The sequence below is a fragment of the Arvicanthis niloticus genome, chromosome 6 (assembly GCF_011762505.2).
Source record: "Arvicanthis niloticus isolate mArvNil1 chromosome 6, mArvNil1.pat.X, whole genome shotgun sequence".
In the NCBI taxonomy this organism is placed as follows: Eukaryota; Metazoa; Chordata; class Mammalia; order Rodentia; family Muridae; genus Arvicanthis; species Arvicanthis niloticus.
Window position 1 is genome coordinate 74,330,850 of NC_047663.1, and position 26,460 is coordinate 74,357,309.

Here is a 26,460-nt window from a genome sequence, read left to right on the forward strand (position 1 = left end):
TGCTGACCTGCATAAATAATATTTAGCATTGTGGAGGTCAGTGCCCACTTTTTGGTGCTGTTGATTCTGCTTGCTGTATCTGAGTAGAAAGAACAAAAAGTGTGGTTGTGTGGATCTCCTTACAGGGTTGGCAGGATGCCTGGCTCCTGAGGGGAAGCCCTCCCAGAGTCAGAGCTGGTCTCTGATTCCTTCCAAGGGTACTTCTTTGGACACTAGGAAAAGTTACCTGGTGACCTGGGGCCCTAATGTCCTCAGTGCTAAAGTGGTATGACAGAAGTCTCGGAACCCTAAGGGGATGTAATCCCCCACTGGATTCCCTTCTAATATGCTTTCATTTCGAAGTTGTCACCATATAGGTTGCAGTGTTCATCATCAGGGTTCATAGGCTTTCCCTCACCCTGAGACATGTGGCTGGGGTGCTACAAGTGGTTGAATAACTCACAATGACTACCCTTGGAAGGGCTGGTCTTTGTAAGCTCCTCCACGCTGTCCCCAGTAGCTGAACAGCTCTCAGTCATGGCCATGCGTGTGAGGTGCAGCCATTTGGCTGATAACTTGGCTTTTGTACAGCAACCCACTGCCATCTCTTCTGACTTAAATAGCACTGCTCCCCATAGTTTTAGCAGGATGGCAAAGCAGTTTTGAAAAGCACACTTCACTGTGCACATAGCACATCATCTTCCTGGGGAAAAGGCTCATAAGATTCCTGGTGTTGAATACATCAATAGTCTATGAGCATAGTGCTTTGGAATTTAAACAGAAAAAGTCCTAGCCACATTTTTTTCTTGTGTAACTTTATTTGTTCCTTAACTTCTCAGAGCCTCTCAGGTAATTTCATCATCAATGGATAGAATAACGGGCCACTATTTTGAGTGACTGTTAGAAAACTCATTAGACTGTTGGAAAACTCTTAGCTCATTGCCAGTCTTTAATGAGCTCTCGGTGAATGGTAACCGAGTCCAGGAGCTTTTCTTATGTGTGATGAAGGCATCTGGGTCTGAGATCAAGCAGCATCTGAGAAACAGCAGAATAGCTGAGAGGAAATGACCTAGCAACACACATTTCTGCCACCATAGCCAGTCCTAACTACACAGAGGGAGAATGAAAGCAGAAAGAGCAAGATCACCACAGAAAGAGAAAGTGACCAGTCACAAATAACCAGGCAGAGAAAGGGCTCATTCTGGTCATGCTAGGGTTAATCAAGCTTCGTGGTCTAGGTCCCATGCTAAATAGAAACCAGATGTGACCCCCCCACACACACACACACTCTTGAGTGTGTGTGTGTGTGTGTGTGTGTGTGTGTGTGTGTTGCTTGTGATTAAACTTGTGGTTCTTGGATACAAATGATCTACCATTAAATTTTTAATAACCCCAACCCAGAAGCCAGAGTTCTAGTTTTACATGAATTCTTTGTCTGTTCTCTGTATACACAAGCCAATAGGACTGAGCTCCAGTGTCCATATATGAGTCTTATCTACCACATCCATGATGTGGGCTATCTTCAAATCTACCATAGTAGGAATGAAAGCCTTCCAGCCTGCCTATACGAACCACTCTCTTATCTCCAGTGCTTAAAGAGATCTTTGTACTGAACTACAAGCTGTACACATACCCCCATGCCTTTCACCTCTCTCTCTCTCTCTCTCTCTCTCTCTCTCTCTCTCTCTCTCTCTCTCTCTCTCTCACACACACACACACACACACACACACACACACTTTTGTGTTTCCATTTCAAGGCCTGGCCTGTGATGTGTATGACATAAAGAATATGGTCCATAGATCAACTAAGAGGTAGAGATAAAGATAAAGGAAGCAGATAGGGATAAGAAAGGAGAGAAGAAGCAAGAAAGATGAGAGCCGAGTGAAAGGAGACATGAAGACACAAATTAGAGAGAAAGAGAGAGATCGATTTGAAGGTGTGTAGTTTGAGTGAGGCATCGAGACCATATATTTAAATGCCTCAAGACAACTAAAAGCAGTATCAGCCCACTCAGAAAGCACAGAGTCCTCCCACCTCATCAAACCCACGGTGGCATCAGGAAGGTAGTGAGTCACTGTCTCTGAGTCACATATTCCCACTCCTGAGCTCAGAAGGTAACCTATGTATGTGTTCATGGAAGCCTCTACCTGCAGAGAAGAGCCCAAATCTTGGCCCCTCTCCAGTCAGGGGATACAGAAGGAAATCCCAAAATTCTGACTTCTGGAAGTTTCTAGTATCCTCTAGAAAAGGAGATTGGATACTAGCAAGTGCAAGAGATGAAAGACAGGTTCTACCAAAGTTGATTCCGTCATCACTGCTTCATCATCTCCTTCTGCCTCTTTCTCTGTCCCTCTCCTTGGGCCCCTTTTCTCTGAAAGGCTGGGGTTTCATGTTCATTTTCTTTTTCTGTTTTTCTTGTTTCAGCTTCAAAGAAGCCTCTTCCTCCTACTCCTGAAGACAACAGGGTAAGTGAGGTGGGCTTGTGTGCTGTAAGCCCAACTGTGGTCTCTGTCTGTTAGATCTGTGTACTTGTGGTAGACAGCTATTGGGGTATATGTAACACATTGGGTTTAGGGATGCTGTGTAATACAGTGCTTCTCAACCTCCCCAATGCTGTCACCCTTGAAAACAGTTCCTCATGTCATGGTGACCCCCAACCATAAAATTATCTTCATTGCTATTCCATAACTGTAATTATGTTGCTTTTATGAATCATAATGTAAATATATGATATGTGTCCATATGTGTCGTTCGACCCCTGAAGGGATCAGGACTCACAGGTTTAGAACCACTAATTAAGTGGGTCTGTCCACTAAAAGGACCACTAAGGTTCTGAACCACCACCTTGCTATATGTAGTCCACAAACACTGGTACCAAGCTATTTTTATGCCTCACCATAGAGCACTCCAGAGACAAACTCCTGATAATACTTTATATATTCCTAAGTATTTCCAAACTTAGCAAACCAAGTACCAAGAAGTCTTAAGGCTTTCCCCAAGGCTACTCAGGTACTAACAGGACCTGGAGTTTCTGGTATAGATTAGGAAGTGATTGTTCTCCAGATATGAGCCATAGACTTCCAGCATCAGCCACACTGGAGAGCATGTAAGAATGCAGAGCCCTAAGAACACACCCAGACCCACTGCAGCCATAACCCTGGGGGAGAGGCTCTTTATCTGCATACTAATTTGTTCCTGTGATTTTGAGATATACTCAAGTTTGAGAAGCACTGTTCTGTGGTAAACTGATTCACTACACTTGACATAGAACTAACTCTGGAGAAAAAAATAAGAAAAACGATCAGCCTTCACATTCTGGCTACGTTAACATCATTGCTCCCGTTCGGTTGCTCGTCCTCAGAAACTTCCACTTTGTCCCCCTCATGCTTCCTCCTGAAGAGTGAGCTCTGATTTTCACTCCCAGCCAACACAGTAATGTCTCAAAACTGGCACCATCCTCAGAGGTGAAGCTAAATCCTCCAGCCTCTCCTCAGCTGACACTGAAAAGTCACAGCAGAGACACATAGTTGCAGAAAACCCAGTGTCTGCTGCTCTTTTGAACCTTCTGAACATCACTGCAACAGCCTCCTAGTAGCCGAGGCTTGGAAGCCCACCGCCCTCTTTTTCCCCTTAGAAGGCTCACCCAAACCCACTGTTCTCTCTGAAGTTATCACATTCCTCCCTTGCCCTCAATGTCAGTGAAAGTAAAGCCAGAACATGCTGCTTGTCCATCACTCTTCCAACTCCACCATTGGGACTTTAGGGCTCCTTGGAAATGCAGTGTTTTGTAAGCACTTTCATCACTAGGGTTTGGAGCCCTCCATGTCGTTCACATGTCTAAAACCATTGCAATGTTTCTCTTATTTCTTGTCACTTGAAGTCATTCTGTCTTCCCCTTTTTACCTGCAGGACAATGGCATCTCAGGTTGTCATATAGAGAAACAGTATCTAGTGCCATGTTTTCAGACCTTATGCTCTGCCCCAGCTTCATTTCTCTTGCTGTTGTAAGATAACCTGACCAAAAGCATCTTAGGGGAAGAAAGAGTTTATTTGGCTTAAATTCCAGGTCATAGTCTATCACTAAGGAAAGTTAAGGCAGCCACTCAAGGCAAGAACTTGTAGGCGGGCTTGATTGCTAGTCCACACAGCCTCATCTCCAACCCACTTCAAAGCAAAGGACGTGTGGCAGAAACCACAGATGTGTGCTACCTAGCTAGCTTTCTTATGTTTTTCAGGGCTGCCTGCCTAAGGAATGGTGCTGCCCACAGTGAGCTGCTGGGCCCTCCTACATCAACAACAAGGCAATCCCCCACAGACATGCTCGTAAGCCAATCTGATCTAGGCAGTTCCTCAATTCTCAATTCACTTCTAACATAAATTCTTAGTTGTTATCGGGTTGGTAGCTAAGGCTAGCCAAGATTTGTTCTACTTGAGGAAGACTGTGGAGTTGCCCTCAGTAGGAAGAGTGTAGTTGTTGTTAGTCAAGATGGAGGATATCAATGGTCATAGAAAACCATCATCACAGGCTTTCTATCCTGTGGGTGCACATGAGGCCAGGTCCAGATGTCTAGACGGAGTTATTTCCAGTTCTCTCATCCTCAGAGCTCAGCACGTCATATCAGGTCTAGTTAACCCAGAAGAGCTTCCTAAGGGACCACATAAATATGTTTGCTTGTACCCTTCTCCCTGGCTCCCGAGTAAGGATTTTTTTTTTTTTTTTTTTTTTTTTTTTTTTTTTTTTTTTTGCCACTTTTGCCTGACCTGTAAGGTCTCTCAGCATAATGGAGCCCAGCTCACCTACAACCAAGAGAGCTCCTAGGGGCCAAAACCGTTCTTAGCTATGCAGTAGAGCGACCAAGAAACAAGACTTTCACCTACTGCAAGTCTCTTCTACACACCCAGGGCCACAGTCTGTCCTTCTTGAGCCTTTGGCCATTGTTGTCTACAATGCCAGCTCTTGATTTAATCTAGTGATTCTCAACCACATCATACCCAATGCCTCCATTTTATGAGAAATGTTTTATAAAGGTCCTTCTGTTACCCTGAGGGGAAATCCATTAAGTAGGGACTAGCAAGACGACTCAGCAATAAAGAGCGATGACTGCTCTTCGAGAGGATCCAGGTTCTCTTCCCACCTGTACTGGGTTACTCACAGCCAGCTGCCTGAAACGCCAGCTCTAACTGATCTAATGCTTTCTCCTGGCCTCGGAGGGCACCAGTACTCATGTGGCATGCACAGAGATAGATACACACACACACACACACACACACAAAGAGAACAAAAAATAAATATTGTTTAATAAATCTTAAATAGTACAACTTATGTAAACAAATACCTCTAAAGAGAATCAGGAAATACATTGTAATATTGAAAACAGAAAAAAAATAGAATAGATTGTATTTGTAAATGTAAATACGGTACTATGAGTGTTTGGGAAGTCATGATGAAATAAGCCTCTGCCAATCTCATTGACAGAACCCACTGTATTTGGCAACTTAAGTGCAATAGATACAGGGATGTTTTCTTGATGGTTCAGTTCTAGTGTTTCCATGAGTGATAAGATTTTCCAGAATGACAAACAATTCCCCCAAAGTGTTCTAAATTAAACCAGGTGTAAGCGCTCTCAATGCATAGATAGTGACTCTCCTGGGAAAACCAGCCCTTCGTGTTGGATAGAAGTGGTATCTAGCCTTTGGGTTTATTTGAATAGTGTAAAAGGCCGATGAGCTATCCATTGTGCAACAGAGGCCTCTTGTGTATTATAATTCTATGCCAGGTTCCCCATGTGGATGTCTATTAGGACATTCAGAAGTTGAAAACTCTGTGAGACACTGCAGAACATTTTGCATTCCTGGCCCTTGCCCTTTAAATACCCGTAGTACACTTGGTAATATCTAACTGCCCCACTATGTGTTCTGTATGACCCCTGAGAAGTGTACCGTCATCATTTTGAAACTCTGCCCTAGCCTTTTGCCTTTTTCTTTTAAGGGTCAATCAGGGAGTTGGATCTACAGTAACATGAACAACACATCACTTTGGTCACTTTTTCAGGTGCCTTGAACAGTTTATCCATCTGTTAGTTCTATACATGGACTCAGGTCCACAGGCTCTTAGCTCTCTGGAGGACCCAGCCCACCACCTTATTTCAAGCTCCATTAATATCCAGACTTGAGTGCACTTGGAGAATGTGTGACTTCTCAACACTATATCACCTTCTAACCAGTAACTCAATCTTTTCCCATATTTACCCTGTTCCTAAATCTGTCACTCAATTCTCGGGTGTGCTCATCTTGATCTCTGTCAGTTGTTTGTCTTATGAGCTGTTCTTCGTGTCATTAATATCTTATGCTAGTTGAAATATGGGATGGGACAGAGGCATAGGCCAAGGCTCCTGCAAGACGAAGAAAGGAGCCATATACTAATACATATATTACTTTGGAGGAAACATTGAGATGAATTCTCTGGGAATGGTCTATATCTATTCCCTGTCATGGGGTCTGATTCCCCACCCTGAATAAAACCGTTGGTGAAATGGGCTCTCGGGGCCCTGCTAGCCTCTGATTTGATGGATCTGGGCAAACCCATGTTTCGGATGAGCCAACACAGGAACCAATAGATTTCTGTGAAAAGTGAATGGCTTCTTGGAATTCACTGGGGTCAGCATCTACCTTGCAGAATGCAGGAAGTGGGGACTGCTGCTATGTGTATCTCTGTTCAGCTCCACAATTCTAACTCATACAGAATGCTTACTTGACAAAAGCAGCTGCCTCTGCAAATAACCCCAGTGGATAAGAGGGAGCTGACAGGTTGACCTAACCTAAATCCAGAATCTCATTCCCTGCTTGTGTCTTTGCTTAGTTTTGTTGTCTCTTCTCCAGCGGTCACTTCAGGAACCTGAAGAAACCCTGGTCATTGCCTTGTACGACTACCAAACCAACGACCCTCAGGAGCTCGCACTGCGGTGTGATGAAGAATACTACCTCCTGGACAGCTCCGAGATCCACTGGTGGCGGGTTCAAGACAAGAATGGGTAAGGCAAGCGCATGGCTACTGTGGGAACAAAACAACTGTGGGAAGGAATGTCCCATCTCCTTCCGCTGCCCTGGGGCTGGGCATGGATGCTTCCACTGCCATACCTACTCCGGGCACCTCATCTTAAGCCACTGTCCTCAACTTGTCTAAACACCCCTCTATTTTCCACTCACTCTGTTATGTTCTTGAGTTTTTAAATACATTTTAAATACACCACATTGTGATATAAGTGGAAAGAAAAGGCATGTAATGATGACATAAAGCAGTGGTCATGTTAGAAAGTCTCAGATGGCACCCGAGACTCCGTTATGAGAGTAGTCATTAATGATGTATGGACACAACAAAGTTCTGCAAATACTAATGACCTACTGTGGGGTTTGGATGGAAAACAACTCAAGGGTCCTCGTCTAATATGAAACAATTACTGTAACCAATATTCTTATATACTAATATCAAGTTTAATATTATGAAGTACCATTTGCACCGTGTGTGTGTACATTGGGTCCCCTCAAACTGGAGTTACAGGTGGTTGTGAACCACCATGTTGGTGCTTATGGGAGTCAAATTCAAGTCCTCTGCAAGAGCAACGAGTGCTCTTAACCCCTGAGCCATTTCTGCAGCCCGTTCTGTGTTATTATGAACAAAGCTTGAGAGAAGGCCAGGCATTGTCTATGTAACATGACAGTCTTTCAGGTGCATACATATGTGTATGTGCACATATATCCCAATTCTAACTATGGAAAGGTTGAGTTATTGTAAGCTATGGTAAAATATCATAGTATATGATAGTTTAATTTTACCAAATTTACATACCCCCAACAGGATTATAGAAAAAGCCAACCCTGGCTATTATTAAGCTGCAAGATCATGGAAGAAGGATATCTTTTTGTTCATCTTTTTTGGTATGTTGCAGAACCTAGATACATTTTACATGTAATCAGGTTTAAATCACTCATTTCACTGGTTAAAACTGGAAGCTGAGAGAGTTGAAGGGACTCCTTACCAGCTTTCTGGTGCTGAGGGGTGAATTCAGAGCATCTTCAAGATCTATGAAGCTATCACAATGTAGAAAGGATCTGTAATGTGGATTAATTTTGCCACTTGTTTCATTTCTCTATTCTTAATTCCAACTCATATGTGGCACTTCACCTTGGCATTCAGCCTGACCTTGACCTTTGTTTTTAATTTTATACAGGGTCTCATTCTGTACCCCAGGCTGGCCTGGAACTCACAGCTATCTTCTTGCTTCAGCCTCCTCAGTGCTAATATCACACGTATAGGCAGTCTGCTCAGTGTGACTTTATCCTTTTTCTCCTGGTTCTTTATCAGAAGACGCTCAACTAGGGAGATTTTAAATCTAAGCCTGTATTGTACCAACTGGGAACAGTTTTTAAAGACCTGTGGTTGGAAAGTTGGGTTTTTATATCTTGTTTTTGGGGTTTTGTTTGTTTGTTTGTTTGTTTGTTGTTGGTTTTTTGGTTTTTTGGTTTTTTGGTTTTTTGGTTTTTTGAGACAGGGTTTCTCTGTGTAGTCCTGGCTGTCCTGGAACTCACTCTGTAGACCAGGCTGGTCTCGAACTCAGAAATCTGCCTGCCTCTGCCTCCCAAGTGCTGGGATTAAAGGCGTGCGCCACCACCGCCCGGACGGGTTTTTATATCTTAATTATTTTGATTTCCTTACTGAGAAATGATGGCACAAAGTGGAAATTTACTGATTATCACAAAAATTAATTATAGAAAATACAATTTGAAAAGTATTTTTTCCAGTAGAGGAAATTTTATGTTGTGAGCAGGCAGCAAGCAGAGCCTTGTAAGTGAAATAGCCATGTGTTGTTTATTATATTTTATATTTTTGGTGGAGCATGTTGCTTTCAACCAAGTATATACCTTTGTTACTTTTATCAGCAATCTTACTTCAATTTCGTATGTCTTGTCACAAATGCCAAATACTATGAGGGTTCCCATTCTTAAATGACATCCATGGGCTAAATCTGTTAAATGAAAATATGAAAATCGCTCTGCTAATCAGAACACTTGTTTTCCTGTTTACAGGCATGAAGGATATGCACCAAGCAGTTACCTGGTAGAAAAATCTCCAAATAACCTTGAAACCTATGAGTAAGATACTGTATTTTTTTTGATTCACTTATTTGTGTATTATTTGTCTGACTGTTTGGTTGGTTGGTTGGTTAGTTGGTTGGTTGGTTGGTTTATTGTGACAGGGTCTTATTGGGTGCCTTGGCTGGTCTGGAATTCACTATGGAAACCAAGCTGGCCTAAAGCACAGAGACTGGCCTGTCTCTACCTCCTAAGTCTGCAGATAAAGGCATGCACTACCATTCCCTGCTATGATTAGATGTTTCAGAACGATGGTACTAAGGTTTTCCTCCAAGGTCAAGCATAAATTATTGGTTGGCTATAAAAGTGTCTAATGGTTCCCTTTTTTGGCCTGCTTTCTTTTCTTCTAGTCTCTGATCACACCATGGCAAGTGTGCAACACACACACACTCCATAGACACACAATAATAAATAAATAAAAGCAAGTAAAAGTGATCACTGAGACAGTATGAGTTCAATCCCTGGATCACAGAGGTGGAAGAAGAGAGCCAACTCCAGGAATTTGTCCTCTGACCTCCACATAAAAGAGGGAGAAGAGAGAGGGGGAAAGGAGGAAAGGAAGGAGGGAGGGAGGGAGGGAGGGAGGGAGGGAAGGAAGGAGAAAAGATAGCTAACTGTAACTGTGAGCCTGGGAATGAGCTAGGAAGCAGCATTCCTCCATGGTTTCTGCCTCAAGCTCCCCCTTGAGGTCCTGCCTCAGCTTCCCTTGATGATGGTCTGTAATCTTAAGATGAAATAAACCTTCCCACAAAAATAAAAAAAATTAGTACTCATTAAATATAAAACATCAGAGAAGAAAGATATGAGATAACCAGAACCTCTGTTAACTCATTAGGATTAGACAGCCAATATAATGGTTTCTGCAATCTGAACAGATGCCAGGAACTAAGTACTATTGTTTTCTTAATAGTGTCTTTCACTATTTTGATCAAATATGTGTGAATAGCCCTTCCCAGGGCTGAGAGATGATTCATCCTTTCCAAGAATGTTTGTGCTGAGATGAAACACAGATGAGAGATACTTAGCTGAAATAACTGTTTTATAGTCACTGCCTTTGAAGGGGAAAAAAATGGTTGTTTATTTTAAACGACTGCTTGGCTGAATAGCTGTGTTTGTCTTGGCCTTTAATCAAAATCCCTTTGTTTGTGATTCAAGAAGCAAATTTGAGGCCTCAACAAAATAAAGCAGTAGGGAATTGATGGACCCTGAGGGCAAGTAAAAGTGTATATCCCCTACCTAATGGAATCTTAAGTCATTTTCATAATAAAGACCATATGGTCTGTGTACCAGTTTGTGCCATGTGCTACCAGCTTGCATTTCCTGGGTTATGTTATCCCAGCTAGAAAATGATATAACGTAAGGAAATGTTCTGATATTTAATATATAGCTAGATATAGGAAAGCTATCCATACTTTTTATTCTTTAACTCAATTTTGACGACTTTGAGGTGAGTTTTGCTTAAGAACTCAAAAATATACCACCTGCTAAGGTATCATGGGTTGATAACTGGATTCAGGTTTTCTGCCTTAGCCTAGAAGCAGAACCTTGAACAAGTTCCAACTGCCTACTAATTCCTGGGGGTGGCTTCCATGACCTACAGTGTATCCTGAAACTGCAGCTAGTTCTGAACTCAGTATGTACTATGCTTTTTTTTCTCCTCAGACAGCCTGTAGGAGAGCTTACTTTAAGTTCGATATATTGAGACATTAACACTAATGGCTAGTGATGAACTAGAAGTTACAGCAATATACTACCATAAAATTGCCATCATAACTTCTCTTGCACAGCAATACTGTGGCACTATATCTGGTAACCCACACAGCAACAAAATGACTAATAAGTAGGTATTGCACGTAAGTGGATTGGCTGTTTCAAGGGTGACTTATACCCTAGATGACTGTCATGAGGTTTCGTCATGCTACTCAGAACTTAGAATTGATAATTTCTAGAATTGTCCATTTCATGTTTTCTGGGACCATGGGTTGACTGTGGACAACTGAAATGACAAAACAGCAAAACTGCAGAAGAGAAGCTACTGTACCTCTGTGAGCTTTGATCCCTCCTCTGGTAAAGAAAGGCTCAGAGGAGAGACAGAGGCACACAGAACACTGCACTGCAGCCATTCCTTCACCCCCTTGTGCACTGAACTCAAGCAGACCTCTGTCTACGAGAGTGACACTACTGTCTGCTGAACCCAGACCTGATTCACACTTTAGGGCACAGCTCTAGCAACCCATATGCATTGCTTGGAGCTTGGATGAGATGAAGCCCACTTGCTGGCCACTTGGGAGCCCATGGAGGTGTATAGTCTGCTCTGTCATGCAGTGTTTTAAAAGGTCAACGTAACCCCCTGGTTCTCTTCTTCTTGGAGGCTCTCAAGTAGCTAAACAAGTTTCGTAGACACTATTTCTTCCCCACCTAGAGCCTCTCCTGCATCTATTAAGTTCCAAAAATAGATTGTCAACTGATGATCATTCTCCTTTTGTTGTAGGCTTTCTGGTCCAGAAATAAAACCCTGTAGGCTTCCTTTAACAGGAAGTAACTTATTATGTCAGCCTTCATGCTTCTAAAGAATTATTATCCAAGTGCTAGAGAACTCGGAAAGTTACTGGGCTGAGGCACTTATCATGTTTTGGCTTCATGTATCTTATCTATGATAGCCCATGTTCAATTGGATATTTAAACTATCATTAAGGGCTGGGCTGAAAAAGGATGGGCGAGTAAGGGGCTGAAGGAGAGATGTGCTGAGCTTGCACATCCCCACAGGACTACTGACCAACTTGCATGTCTGCACACCCTACCGCACGGGTTACTGGTCATCCTCCGCATACACACATGCATGGACAGTGAAGAGCCTGCATGGCCATTTCCTGCCTTTCTTCTCCTCAGCCCTGGGGGAGCCCCTTCTCCCCCAGTGCACTTTCTCCTGCATAAGTGATTAGGATGGTCAAGCTATGTCTCCACATTGTAACAACATTCAAAACCTTTGTTCTTGAAAATGATTCCTGGTTTTGCCACTTATTAATTACACTCATCAACTACAAAAACTGCAAAAAGTCTGGTGGGGGCCTGATCTTATGAAGAAAATACAACAACTGTTTTCAAAGGATATTTGCTAAACTTGCAAATTAGTATTAACGTTTTTTTTTATGGTTGCCTATCACCCTCCTACCTACAGCCACCCGCTGACATATGAAATGGGGGAGGTGAATGTTTTCTACAACACTATCATGGAAAATTTCCAACTTACACAAAAGTAGAGAGCATAGTACAAAGAAGGCCCTGAAACTCAGCTTCTGCAATTACTCGTCTGATGCCAACTCTTGCTTCATTCCTTTTCTTCTCCAGAAGAGACCCGACTACCTGTAAACGGTCATGGCTTTCCTTTTGAGTTGGAAGGCACTGATAAAAACAGAAAGCAAACACATGACTTTTGAACATCATCTTTTATAAGTAAGCAATGAAGTTTTCAAACTGTGACCCATGGCTTGTTTTTGGCTTTCAGGTGGTACAATAAAAGCATCAGCCGAGACAAAGCTGAAAAACTTCTTTTGGACACAGTGAGTATCTGCGTCCTGACTAAAAAGAAATTGTACGGTTTCCAGCCATGCCATGGTTATGCTGGTGTGATGGATTCCTGTGTTGCCTTGACAATGGCTTTCATGTCTGAGGACAGGTATTCTGAGGATTATTTCAGCTAGACAGCACAGGAAAGGAGGCCTGGGGAAGCACTAGGCCTGGGTGCTAACACTGATTGCTGCCATGACCTTGGTTTCAGGCCTGCTCTGCTTTTCCTTGTCTCTGGTACTCAGGAATGGATTCTGTCTAAAGACCCTGGAGTTTACAGGAATCCTACAGATTTTTCACCTACAGTTTCTTCTCTGAAGCCTTTGCAGTTTGGCAGAGAGACTGACCTCACCCCCAGGATCTTAGAGTTAGGGGAAAGAGGGCTAAGCCGAGAGGAAGCATGACATGATGGAATGTGTACCCCTGTTCAGGTCTCTGTTCTGCCCTCAGTTCAGTGGGTGACTGTGGGGATTGCTCTTCTGCGCCCCCATTTGTCAGTGAGGACAACCTGAACATCAGAGTACATTGGGATGCCAGTGACCTGTTAACCCCAATGGATGCTGCCCCTGTGTGCTCTTGGCCCTGAGCAGTGAGTCACTGCCATTGCACCTGGACCCCACTGGGAACCAAGACTCACTGAATGGTTACAAGTGACTGGAAAGGAGACCAGAATCAAAGGCATCGGAAAGTGTGCCAATAGCAAAAGGAACCGAGCTGAGTCTTGAATGCTTGTTTCTCCTTGGTTCTCGGCAATTAATCATCCCTGTGGTTCCCAATAGACCTCGTATCTGAGTTGCTGCAGGTATTTAAAATGCAGATTCTCAGAGCCCTGTGACATGGCTTAGTGGGTTTAAGGTTATCCCATCAAACCTGACAACCTGGGTTCAATACCCAGGACCTGCATGGTGGAAGGAGAGACCTGATTCCCACAGTTGTCCTCTGACCTCGGCATGCCTACCACGATGCATACATCCTGCACACACACACACACACACACACACACACACACACACACACATACACACACACACACACACAAAATAGATGAATGTAACAAAAATACAGATTCTAAGATACCATGGCAGATCTGTAGAAACAGGACCTCCAAACGTAACCTAAATTTTGTTTTCTCTCCCCCGACCCATTTGTTTGGTTTGGTTTTTTCAAGACAGGTTTTGTTTGTTTGTTTGGTTGGTTAGGTTTTTTGTTTTGTTTTGTTTTGTTTTTTTAAATGTAGCCCTGGCTGTCCTGGTACTCTTTCTCTACACCAGGCTGGCCTCAAACTCGGATACCCACCTGCTTCTGCCTCCTAAATACTGGGATTAAAGGCATGTTCTATCATCACCTGGCTCCATATTTTCATGAACTGGATTTGGACACAAATGTAGCCATCTCCTCTCATTCCTCAGCCTATGTTGCTTGCTGGAAAGCAGTAAAGCCTGATAAGACCTAAGTACAAAGAGCATAGAACTGGGACCCTGAATTACGCTGTGTTTAAATAAGGACAGTTCCCTTACATTCCGTTGCATCCTTAATAAAGTCAGTGTAGAGCTTCAAACAGCCCACGTCAATGACAAAGGAAAGCAGTTCTTGCCGTTGAGAAGTTCTGTTGAGGCATTTCAACATATTTTGCTTTCTCGGGCTGTTGAAACACACATTCTTGCTAATATTTTGACTTCACTTTTCAAATACCGTCTTCCTTCTTAGGTAAGTCTAAAGGCAAACCTCAGAGGGGCCCACTAAGCTTTAGTCTGGGTTCTGGACAGTAAGAAGGAGATGAAGATGTCTTTCTATTGTTTACATGCTTGCTGTCTGCCTCAGTAGTGTTGCTTCTCTGTTGTACTCAGACTTCTTGTCTCACAAATATATGCCTCTTAAGAGGTTATATTCATTTCCTCTGTTATTAACTAAAGCTTCTAGGTTACAGACTATGTATGTGTTTATGATATATATGTGTGTATGTGTATATTTCTATGTTTTACTTTGTCCCTATTAAGTATGCTTAGATTTAACAGTATCTATCCCCAAACAGTCACTCAACAACCTTGTTCCATGAATGAGTTCACCCAATGCTTACTGTGTTTTTAAGTTATCATGGCTGGGCTGGCCATGAGTATCTGTGCGGAAACTTTAAAAGCACAAACTCCAGCCCAGAGGTATGACCTAATGGCTAAAAGTGCTTCCTGTTCTTGCAGAGAACCAGGCTTCAATTTCCAGCACCTATATGGCAAACCACAGGGCATCCAGTTCCCTCTTCTGGCCTCTACAGGCTCCTGTATGTAAACTCACATAAGAGCATGCACATAAACATAAAAAATGTAAAACACCAATCCTTCCCTACAGCAAACTTGCCATTGAGAAGTTCTGTTGAGGCATTTCAACATATTTTGCTTTCTCGGGCTGTTGAAACACACATTCTTGCTAATATATTACTCCAGGCCTATCCAATCCAGGGGGCACTGAAGTGATTATGTGACTTAAATTAGTTTAGGGACATGGGAAAGAATCTCCTACATGTTCTGTCTGTTCTTCAGCTGATACCTCCTTTAATAATCCAGGCCTCTGCCTAGCCATGAGTTGTGATACTTCTCTTGTTTGAACATTAAGACGAAATGTTATGTTTCCAGGAGTTCTGTTTGCACTCTGCCTTCAATTTCAGCATTTCCCCTAAGCCTTAGCCCTTCTAGAGAGGGTCCATCCCTGTGAACAGGCATTCTGTAACTATCCTCATACATGCAGCAGCGTCTTACACTTTGGGAGACCTACATTTTAGACAGAAGCCTAACCTAGGTTTATTGTACTTCTGTAATTCCAAGATATCATCAAAGATGCAATGTTGACTTAAAAATGGGTTTGTTTTGAAAGAAGAGCCGCACCCCACCCTGCCCCCCAATGAAAGACATATGTTGGAGACATTCTTAGAACATATTCCAGCATGACAAGACCACAAAACATCAGCCCATCTTTGAATAACATACCTCTGTTTTGAGATTACCATTTTAAAAGTCAACTTTAAATCCTCTGTACAGAAAGATAAACACACTGAAACATGTCTCAGATGAAGACAAACAATATAACTCATGCTTCCACCAGATGCTACCCCACAGCATGTGATAATAATGAGAACTAATAACCCTAATAGTCGGTGTCCTGGGATTGTGTTCCAGGAACTGTTCTATTGCACATTATTCAAGTCTACCAATGGTCATTTTGCAGATGAAGAAATTGACACATATACTTTTCATCGGGAAACATCTGGAATTAACAATACTACAAGCTAGAATTCCCTTGAAAGATCACCTGATCCATCTCCTTTGTGTTAAAGGCTGCTAAGCTGGGGTCACCTTCAGAAAGTGAATCAGTGGCATGGCCTCTCCACAGCAGGAATATGTCTGGAGAGAGAGAGAGAGAGAGAGAGAGAGAGAGAGAGAGAGAGAGAGAGAGAGAGAGAGAGAGAGAGAGAGAACACATAAGGAAATGCATGAGCTACTCATTTCTCTCATCCTTCCAGGGTTATACACATACTTCTCCTAACATAATCTTTTTTTGTTATTGTTGCTTCTTTATTTTTTTTTCTAAATGAAGCAATAAAATTCACTCTGAGATGTTGACTGTGTTGAGAGGAAGTGAAGCCCCATCTGGCAACAAACAGTATTCAAGTCAGTGCCCCTGTGACACTCTTCAGGGGCCATGTGCCTGTGGCTACCTCTCAGCTCCTTGCAGGAAGTATGTGGTAAGGCACATGCTTTCCTCAAACTCTTAGCTGCTTCAGCCCCAAACGAGAGCCCATGTTGCTGTCACCAAATGTTTCCCACAGTAACTACAGTGGAGAAAGAGTGCGCTTTGCAGACCTGACTATGACCTTTCCTCTCCTCACCTGGTGTTTATAGAGTACTTACAGCCGAGGAAGGCTGTAATCACAACTTGTTTATAGAAAAACAATGACTTCTTTGAAGCCATAACACCACCAACACAAAGAGCCAGATATTCATTAGTTAGATAAAAGAGATGTTTACGTCTCTTCAGACAGTTGGTGAGTGTCTGGTCTTTGGGGTCTGTTTCTTCCTTTAGAATAAATGACATAACCAGATAAAATCTGCCTCTGCTTGAGGTCTGTTTCTTCCTGTCTCATGTTTAACCCATCACATTCCAACCATCCAAGGGCCAAAGCTGCATAATTTGGCAAATGGTGAAAACTGTAGATAATGCCTGTTGAGCAAAGCCATCAAACAAAGAGTCTCTACTCCCAGCAGCCAGAAGCTGGCTGTCAGCTGATGAATGGAAATCAAGTATGGTCTGTCCCCAAAGTGGAATGTCACTCAGCCACAAGTAGGAGTGAAGTCTTTATACCTGTTACCACTTAGGAGGCCCTTGGAAACAATATTATAAATAAAAGGACCCACTCACAGAAAATCACATGTGATTCCACTTACAAAAAAAGTCTACACAAAAATGTCTATAATAGGCAAATCTATTTTCAGAATGCTTATTAAAATGCATATTAGCATGATCATTTTCTCTCTCTCTCTCTCTGTGTGTTTGTGTTTGTGTATGTGTATTGTGTGTTCATGCAAAAAAACTCTCCTTTGGGACTGACAGATGGAGGGGCTTCTGTTATTCTACACTGTAGATAATTTTCCCTGTGTATATAAACCATATGACTTCTATGTAGGTTCCTGTCTAATTGTGACCTTCACCTATGACATTCACAATGTCTCATTTAAGTAAGTCATAATTAACAAGCTCTGCAGATGTTTACAACTGGTAGGAGAAGAAGTAGGGATTTGACTCTTCAAACAGTTCAGATTTTACAGTTCCCATCAGGAATGTGTGAACTAGCACGCCCGGTTGCTCATGCTGACTCCATCAGAGCAGGCAAAGCTGTCAGCACTTCCTTCTACCCATCCCCTCTGTCTGTCTTTTTGTGTCTTTCTCTGTCTCTCTCTCTCTCTCTCTGTGTCTCTTTCAACTAGTAGCATCCCATGCTACTCAATCTGTTCTTCAGTGAAATCAGCTTTGTGAGCAGGGCCTGAGAAATCAAGCCCCATCCACCTGAGGGAACTGAGGGAGCTATCAGGATAAGTTTCATACGCATGAGAAGGTATAGAAGAGCCTGAAGCATCATGGAGCAAGAAAACAGATTTGCTCAGGTGTCAAAGTTCAAACTTCAACCCCACTGCTCAATATCTGTAGACCCATGGGAAATCCACTTAATCTCTCCGGCACTCTCTTGCTGACCTTGTTGTCAAAGAGGGTATTGGTATCCAGACTCCAACACTGAGGGTTGGGAAATGTCTATAGAGTCCAGTGCCTAGTGGCACTGTAAGGGAGAGGGCCCATGTCTGTCTATCCCTATAGGACTTCACATGAACAACTGTGTAGTTGAAATGGTGGCTGGAATTACTGGAAGTCTGTTCTGTGGCACTCACTCAGAGCTTCCTCCTTCCCAAAGCAAGAAAGTGGAGCTAGGCACAGGAGTCTGGTTTTTAGATCACTAACCTTTCACTCTTTCTACCCAATCCAGGGTAAAGAAGGAGCATTCATGGTCCGAGATTCCAGGACACCCGGGACATACACAGTCTCTGTTTTCACCAAGGCCATCATAAGGTATGCCAGCCACTTGGCACAGAGGAATGGGGACAGCTGCTTTTGTGTGACAGCATAGGCACAGCAAGATCCGCCCGTATATCACACATGCCTCACTAACAGTGGTGTGCTTCCACCAATGTCCCTGTAAAGGTAAAACCCCAAGGGCAGAACTAGAGAGATTTAGTAAGAGACAGAAGTGGGTGGATACCAGATCCTCTTCTTGGCCTTGACAAGGCCTGATAGCAGAGTTCTAAAAACATCACATACTCACTTCTGTATTTGATGAGCATATCAGGTAATGTATAGAGTAGATGAAAGTGCATTCATCTACAACTGGAAATAGGCAAATGCCAGTTCTTGATATGCTAAAAATAAAAGCTGCCTACCATATTCAGAGTCCTGCGTACCAGAGACTCCTGTGTGTGTGTGTGTGTGTGCTTATATCCAGATTCCATGTATGAGAGAAAGCATTTTATGTTTGTATTTCTGAGTCTGAATTATTTTGTTTAACACACTAATCTTCAGTTCCATCCATTTGCTTGTGAATATCCTAATTTCTTCACAGCCAAATAAAATTACAGCATACATATGGATCACAATTTCTTTATCCATTCCTCTGTTGAGGGGTATCTATGCTGATTCCATATTTTGGCTATTGTATAGTACAGCCATAAATGTGCATGGTCAAAAATCCCTGTGCTGTTCTGGCTCAGAGTCCTTCTGGTGCACACCCAGCAGTGAAGAGCTAGAACCACATGATAGTTCTACCTTTAGTTTTTGAGAAACCTCTATACTAAGTTACACTAGTTTGCATTACCCCAGTACACACACACACACACACACACACACACACACACACACACCACACATACACCAGCATTTGTGGTCAATTAACTTGATGGCAGCCATTCAGTCAGGGTGGATGGAGGGTCTCCAGTGTGGTTTTGCTTTGCACTCAGAACATACAGTGCTGCTCTCAAATCTCGTGGCTGTGGCTGTGGCATTACCAACACCAGTACATCTCAGCAGCCTTGCCACTTACGTACAGGTGCAGCCTCAAAGTGCTTCTTCACACAACACCAGTACCAACATGCCAAGGCTTATACACACACTGAAACACTGTGCACTTGCCCTCCCGGCGAGAGCTTCCAGATGAAGACAGTGAGAAGCAGATGCCAACAGATGTCTTGATGTATCGCTCCTGCTTCCTGGTAATGATTGTGTGTTCATTTGTTCCAAGTGAGAACCCCTGTATAAAACATTATCACATCAAAGAAACCAATGACAGCCCCAAGCGGTACTATGTGGCTGAGAAGTATGTGTTTGACTCCATCCCTCTTCTCATCCAGTATCACCAGTACAATGGAGGAGGTAAGTTCTAGGGGAGCAAGCCACAGGGGATTCCCCACAAGGAGACTTGGGAAGAAATGACAGAGTCCCCACTGGGTTCTTCATGCAGCACCAACTGGCCATAAATAGTAACTCAAGGTGCAAATCAAAAACAAAAACAGAAATAAACAAACAAAAAAACCTTCCATATGCCCAGGAATCCCCGTGCCTACCCTGGGAAACACCTGCTCTGAGGTCACCATGTCATTGTCGTCCTATGCTTAAGGCTCCTCTCAAGGGCTCTGTGAAAGCTGTGGTAGGACTTTGGGATTTGGAAGTACTATTTCTCATACCGTTCTTTTCCTGCTGATGTGATCTAGTTGCCATGGCAAAGCCCTAACCACAGCCTTTGGTTTTTCTATCCACCTAGGTTTGGTCACTCGACTCCGGTATCCAGTCTGTTCCTGGAGGCAGAAAGCCCCTGTCACAGCAGGGCTAAGATATGGTAAGCAGAAGATGTTGGACATTTGAGCGAAAACTCACATATCTAAATGTCTAGGATAAATTCTAAGAGAATTCACTGTTAGCCTAACTGTTCTTCAAATGTCAGATGACTTGAAGAGATGATAGGAGCGTGATCGTATACACTTGTGTAAGACATGTGTGTCCAAACACATTTAATAAAGTTAAGTTGAGATCTAGGACTTTAACTCAGTGGCAGAATATTAATCTAACATGAGTCAGGTCCCCAGTTCAATACCCAGCAAGTTAAAAAAAAAAAAAAAAAAAAAAGACCTGTACCTCCAGAGCCCTGGGGCCTACTCTGAAGTTTGTCCTCCAAAATAGCTTCCCTTCTTGACTATCTACTAGAACCTAAGGCATCTCAGTTCATATCCCTTGATCCAAAATCTGCTGTTTGAAGAGGAGACTAATCTAATCTTCGCGTTGTATCCATTGGTGGTTCTCAAACTTCAGTGTGCATCGAATCTTTCCACACATTTATCAAAAAAAAAAAACAAACAAACAAACAAAAAAAAAAATGCTGGTCTCGGAACACTCCATGCTGCTTACCAAAACACTCCCTGAGAGCATGGTCTTAGAGTCCACATTATAAACAAGCAGCCTTTGACCTAGGTGGGCAGGGAAATACTTAGAGAAACACTGCCATGGACTCTTCATATCCAGCCGCCAGCACATGTGGCAAGCAGTGGATACTCACATGCTGTTTGCTCTTGAGTCTGTACCTCAGCCTGATAGACATGTGGCTGCACCAGGCCACATAATGTATCATTATCCTCCTTCTGAAAGCAAGGCTGCCCCACTAATTGTCAGATCCTGAAGTGTCCTACTGGATGGAATCACAGAGATGATCTGGTCAGCCCACTTACTTTGTCAGTGGGAAAACTGAGGCTTAACTCCTTTTATTTGTTTATTAAACACTTATCAAGAGCCTGTCCCAGGGCTGGAGAAATATCTGGAAAGTTCACAGTGCTTACTGCTCTTCCAGGGGAGCCACGTTTATTTCCTAGCACCCAGATTCACTTGTAACTCACTCCATGCTCACAGCCACTTATAACGCCACTCCAGGAGATCCAGTACTGTCTTCTGGCCTCGGCCAGTACCTGTGTTCATGTGCATTACAGTCACACAGACATATACACATACCCATAAGTAAAAAATAAATAAATAACTGCCAGAAACAGATCACTTGTGCCTCTGCGCAAGTCCCCCGTGAGCTCGGATCTTCAGGCTCCATCTTGTCAAAGCCTAGCACAGTGCTGTGAGTGCAGAGAGCCACTAAATGAATCAACGAACAAGTGGGAAGTGGAACGAAAATTTCCTCTGCAATAATGGCAATAAAATTATAGGCCTGATATTTGCAAATCTCTGTGTACTCTACAGACTGAGGGAGTGGGATTACAAGTTTGAGACCAGTCTAAGCTAGACGGTGAGTCTGTCTCAAGAGAAAAGAATCATAATACAAACTTTTCAATCACATGCAGCAAAAAAAAAAAAAAAAAAAAAAAAAAAAAAAAAAAAAAAAAAAAAAAAAAATGTTGGGACCCTGTAATGACTCTCTTGTTACCTTCTTTATCATACTTGACACCATCATCCTTTTTTCTCTCCTTGCTCTCTCCTCCCGCATCACAACAATTTCAAAACCATATTTTATGTTACAGTAACTACCTATGCTCCTCTAAGCCACCTTTGAATTATAGTGACCATAGGCTAGAAAAGGCTGTATATATTTCTGAGATTTGTAGCTTATTAATTGCCCTCCCTAAAAGCATTCCTTCTTTCCTCTGTTCCAGGGAAGTGGGTGATCCAACCCTCAGAGCTAACGTTTGTGCAGGAGATTGGCAGTGGGCAGTTTGGGCTGGTGCATCTTGGCTACTGGCTCAACAAGGACAAGGTGGCCATCAAGACCATTCAGGAAGGGGCAATGTCAGAAGAAGACTTTATCGAGGAGGCAGAAGTCATGATGTGAGTTAAAGCAGGGGTGTGCAGGCATGCTGGGAAGGAGGGGCTGGGCCATGTTTGTAACATTCCACTCTGATGTATTGTCATGCCTCAGTAGTAGACTCCTACTACACGAGGAAAAAACAAAAAGAACCTTGTTAGGGCTGAGGAGATGGAGATGGCTTCTTTGGTAAAGTGCTTGCTGCACAACCACCAAGACCCAAGTTCAAATCTGTAGAAATTATGTCATACATATATAAACCTGAACATGAACAAGACATGTGCTTGGTGCCTCTGTGCTGGGGAGATGGAGATAGGCAGGTCCAGCCTAGCATGCTTGGCTAGTTTCAGGCCAGTGAGTTCTTGTTTAAAAAGAAAGAAAGGGAGGGAAGGAAGGAAGGAGAAAGGAAGGAAGGAAAGAAGGAAGGAAGAAAGGAAGGAAGAAAAGGTGGGGGCTCGAGAAAAAGTGGTTAAGAGCCCTTGTAGCTCACAAGTGAAGTTCCAGAAGATTGGCACAGGCACACACTCAGTACATACATACTTGCAGCCATAAAAAGAAAACAGGGCCCTCTAAATCAGCATGGGCAGAGCGCATATGAACTCACAGAGATGAAGGCAGCATGCACAGGGCCTGCGCAGGTCTGCAGCAGGTCTTCTGCATATGTATTCTGGCTTCCACTTTGTGTTTTTATGGGAATCCTTGGTATGTGGACAAGTGGGGTCTCTGATTCCTGCGCCTTCTCTTGGCGTGTTTACCTTCCATTCGCCTCCTGTCCAACTTCGATGTGTTTGTTTATCTTATTATATTTTAGCATTATCCCTTTGAAGCTTGTTTATTTCCTACTGAGAGACAGAAAGGGATGGATACAGATGGGAGGGGAGGTAGGGACAAGTAGATGGGGGAACCATAATCAGGATATGATGTGTGAGGGAAAAAAATCTATTCTTAACAAAGGATAAAGAAATTAAACAGAAGGGTTGATGATTCCCTGTGAATAACACCCTACACAAAGAGAGGGGGTGGGAAGAAAGGGAAGGAGGAAAGATGGAGAGAGGACTTCAGCATGGTCTGTAAGACCTGCTATATGTCTGGCTTAGTCTCCTCTTCTACCCATCTCTGCTCTGACCCACACTGGCCTCTGTCCATCTTCATTCATACCAGTTGACTCCCTGCTACACCCAAACCTTGGCTCCCATGACCATGTTTGGTTTGGGTCTGAGGTTCAGTTCTGTTCTCAGAACCATGAGTGGGGTGAAGTGACTCTCATCTACCTCGGTGTCGTCATATGGTCAGCACTTTGGGAATACTGAATTTAGGTCATCTTATCTCTTGCCTTTTTCTTCTAGGAAACTCTCTCACCCCAAACTGGTGCAGCTCTATGGGGTGTGCCTGGAGCAAGCCCCCATCTGCCTGGTGTTTGAGTTCATGGAGCACGGCTGCCTGTCAGATTACCTTAGAAGTCAGCGGGGTCTCTTTGCTGCAGAGACCCTGCTGGGCATGTGCCTGGACGTGTGTGAGGGCATGGCCTACCTGGAAAAGGCGTGTGTCATCCACAGAGACCTGGTATGAGCAAGTGCATAGTCCCCTGAAATGTAGCTCTACCAAGTCTGAGAGAGCACCGCTAAGTAGCTTGCTCCACATGGCCTTCCCTCCCCTCAGCCTCTTCCTGTTCCACCCACTTCAGGAGGTCCCTGGTAGGAAAGTGTTTCAAGAGTGCTCAGATATGAGCTACACCCGGTCATTTTTCTAGCATGTGCCCTCAGAGTTTCAATCCACATTCTTCCAACGTGAAACTTACAACCACTCCTAATTACCTTCTCTGTGCCTCAGTTTCCCCCTGTAAAAATGAAGGAGATGGGCAAGGACAGTTTCACTTTGTAAAACATATATTGTTTGCCTATGTTAAGTGTCTGAAGTGATGGTTTCCTTATGACTTTTTCCTATGTATGCATCGTATGCATGGATGGTATTCAAACTCTCTGGCACCAGCTAGTGTCCCTGATCTCACTGGTTCCCTTCCAAAACACTTCCACTTCTACCTGCATGCTTGCTTGCTTGATTGATCGATTGATTTTAATCTAGACCTCATGTATGAAAAAAACCAAAATGCTGTTTGTCCTTAAGGGTAGCTATTTCACTTAACCAGATGTTCCCCAGTTCCATCCCCCTTCCCAGCAAGTGACATCATTTCTTTCCTCCTTGTGGTTGAGTACCCCTCCCCACCCACTCATGTCTATATCTACACACATCGCTTTTTCTTTACCCCTTCTCTCATTGATGGGCACTCGGGCTGAAGTACTGTTTTTCTGCCAAAATTGCACCACATAACCTGAGAGGCAGCCTGGGAACCTCTAACAGGTGGGGATCATGACTATTCATGTGAATCCCCAGGTGAACATGGAAGTCCTTTTCAGTGTGAGACCCACTGGTTCTCTTGTCTCCCAGATTTCTTCTGTTGTAGAAAATATTTAAAAAAAAAAAAAAAAAAAAAAAACAGCCACTGGTCAAACCAACTATCTAAGCTGCAGTGGCTCTGCCTAGCTCAGCCGCCATGTTCTGTGGCCAGAGGCCACGTGCACACCGCAGCTATAAACGGCCAGCCAGAAACACCAGCCCTGCCATTCATGGGAGATGGCTCAGCCAATCTTCCACACTGTCTCCGCAAGGCTGGGCATTGCCCAGACCATCCCGCCATCCGTGAAGGCCCAGTAAGAAAATGAGACTCTAATGCTTAAATATTAATCAAAGGCTTTATATATTTAGTAATGCTCAATAACAATATGCCCATACAAAGAAAGTTGTTTCCCAATTAGCTAACATAAATAAAAGTTGTTACCTACGACTGCTCTCCATACCTGTGTGGCTCTCCATCGCTCCTACATCTCTGCTCTTTCTAGCTCCTCCTCTTCCTCTCACCTTAGCTCCTCCCACATCCTTCCAAGACTACTTAGTGGGTTAATTGAGAGGGCCCAGGTACTCTCCCTACCTAGGATAACTTTAAGGGGTTTGGGTTTCATGTTAATCACTTTCATATTAATCACTTGGAAGGCACTGCAGGAAGCACTAACGTCATCATTACCCACTGTGTCAGTAATCCCAGTGAATTACTGGCTGGACAACGTTGGATCTCTCTAATAATTAGAAAATAAACTCCTCATCTTGAGGAAAGGGCTTACACACTCAGCTAGCTCACTGAATCTCCAGCTAGCTCAGCAGGCTGTTGGAGATGCTCAACATCTGTAAGGCTCTGTGTTGTACAGCAACACAAAGAAACAAAGTCTAGTGATGGGGTCCCTTCCTCTCCTGGCTCTCCACTTACGGCTTTATTTTTCTTTTGCCTACCTGTCTCTACTCTAGGCTGCCAGAAACTGTTTGGTGGGAGAAAACCAGGTCATCAAGGTGTCTGACTTTGGGATGACAAGGTAATGCAGGGGTGTGGTGACAGCCACTGTCAGGAAGGAGACTAAGCCCTGCACCATTCCGACCTCTTCCTCGACTCTCCCCAGGTTTGTCCTTGATGATCAATACACCAGCTCCACGGGCACCAAATTCCCAGTGAAGTGGGCATCCCCGGAAGTATTCTCCTTTAGTCGCTATAGCAGCAAGTCAGATGTGTGGTCGTTTGGTAAGTGGTCACCCTGAGCCCACCCCTGTGTGATCTGGAACTTTCTCAAATGCAAACAAGTCTACTTTGTTCTGACCCCTGTGTGGAGAAAGAACCCAATGAGGGCCTGCATGAGAACAGCCTGAAATGTTCAGGCTCTTTTTGTTGCATTTATTTCTAGATCTCTTTAGAACATCTAGGAAATTAAAAATAATAATGGAGAGGGAGTCTTGTGGTAGCTGCTGTGAGCTGGAAAGCTGGAGGAGTCGGGAGATGGGAATAGGAAGCCTTTGAAAACAGGATGGTGCTGAGTCCAGCATTCTCGTACTTACATCCTTTGCAAGCTTTTCTTACCCCACAATGGTTTACCGAGTGTCCATTATACTCCAGCGCTGCTCAGGTGCTGAGGAGCAGGAGGGCACAGGGAAGAAGAGACTTCTGTCCTCTTGAAGCTAAATGTTTGGGGAGAGGAGCCAGAGACTGTCACACAAGATAGCAGATGAAAGCTGCAGTGGAGTTTGGGTCACTAAGTGGTGTAACTCAAATAAAGCTGCAGTGGTACAGAGAGCATCTAGGGCGGGGGAAGGGTCTGTTTTACCTTCTACAAGTAACTCTTCAACAAATGTCTCCACTCAAATATTCATGAAGCTGTGTCCCTGGAAGGTAAAAAAGTGCAAAAACTCAACTATGTCCAGAGAACAAGAGTTACTGAGTTAGAGGGAGAACAAAGACAGTTACAGTTGGTAGGAATGAATGAATGAATGAATGAATGATGCTAAC

The 26,460-nt window shown here is 43.5% G+C and overlaps 1 protein-coding gene across 1 annotated transcript in view; it reads left to right on the top strand.

Annotated features, from left to right (window-relative positions):
- Positions 1 to 26,460, top strand: part of Itk (IL2 inducible T cell kinase) — a 63,057-nt gene that overhangs the window by 27,953 nt on the left and 8,644 nt on the right. The window contains exons 5-15 of the mRNA XM_034506449.2: positions 2,405 to 2,445; positions 6,860 to 7,011; positions 9,065 to 9,130; positions 12,636 to 12,690; positions 18,222 to 18,304; positions 19,527 to 19,657; positions 20,046 to 20,120; positions 21,928 to 22,099; positions 23,423 to 23,639; positions 25,434 to 25,498; positions 25,583 to 25,701. Coding sequence (XP_034362340.1) covers positions 2,405 to 2,445; positions 6,860 to 7,011; positions 9,065 to 9,130; positions 12,636 to 12,690; positions 18,222 to 18,304; positions 19,527 to 19,657; positions 20,046 to 20,120; positions 21,928 to 22,099; positions 23,423 to 23,639; positions 25,434 to 25,498; positions 25,583 to 25,701 — 1,176 coding nt within the window. The remainder of the gene's footprint in view (positions 1 to 2,404; positions 2,446 to 6,859; positions 7,012 to 9,064; positions 9,131 to 12,635; positions 12,691 to 18,221; positions 18,305 to 19,526; positions 19,658 to 20,045; positions 20,121 to 21,927; positions 22,100 to 23,422; positions 23,640 to 25,433; positions 25,499 to 25,582; positions 25,702 to 26,460) is intronic.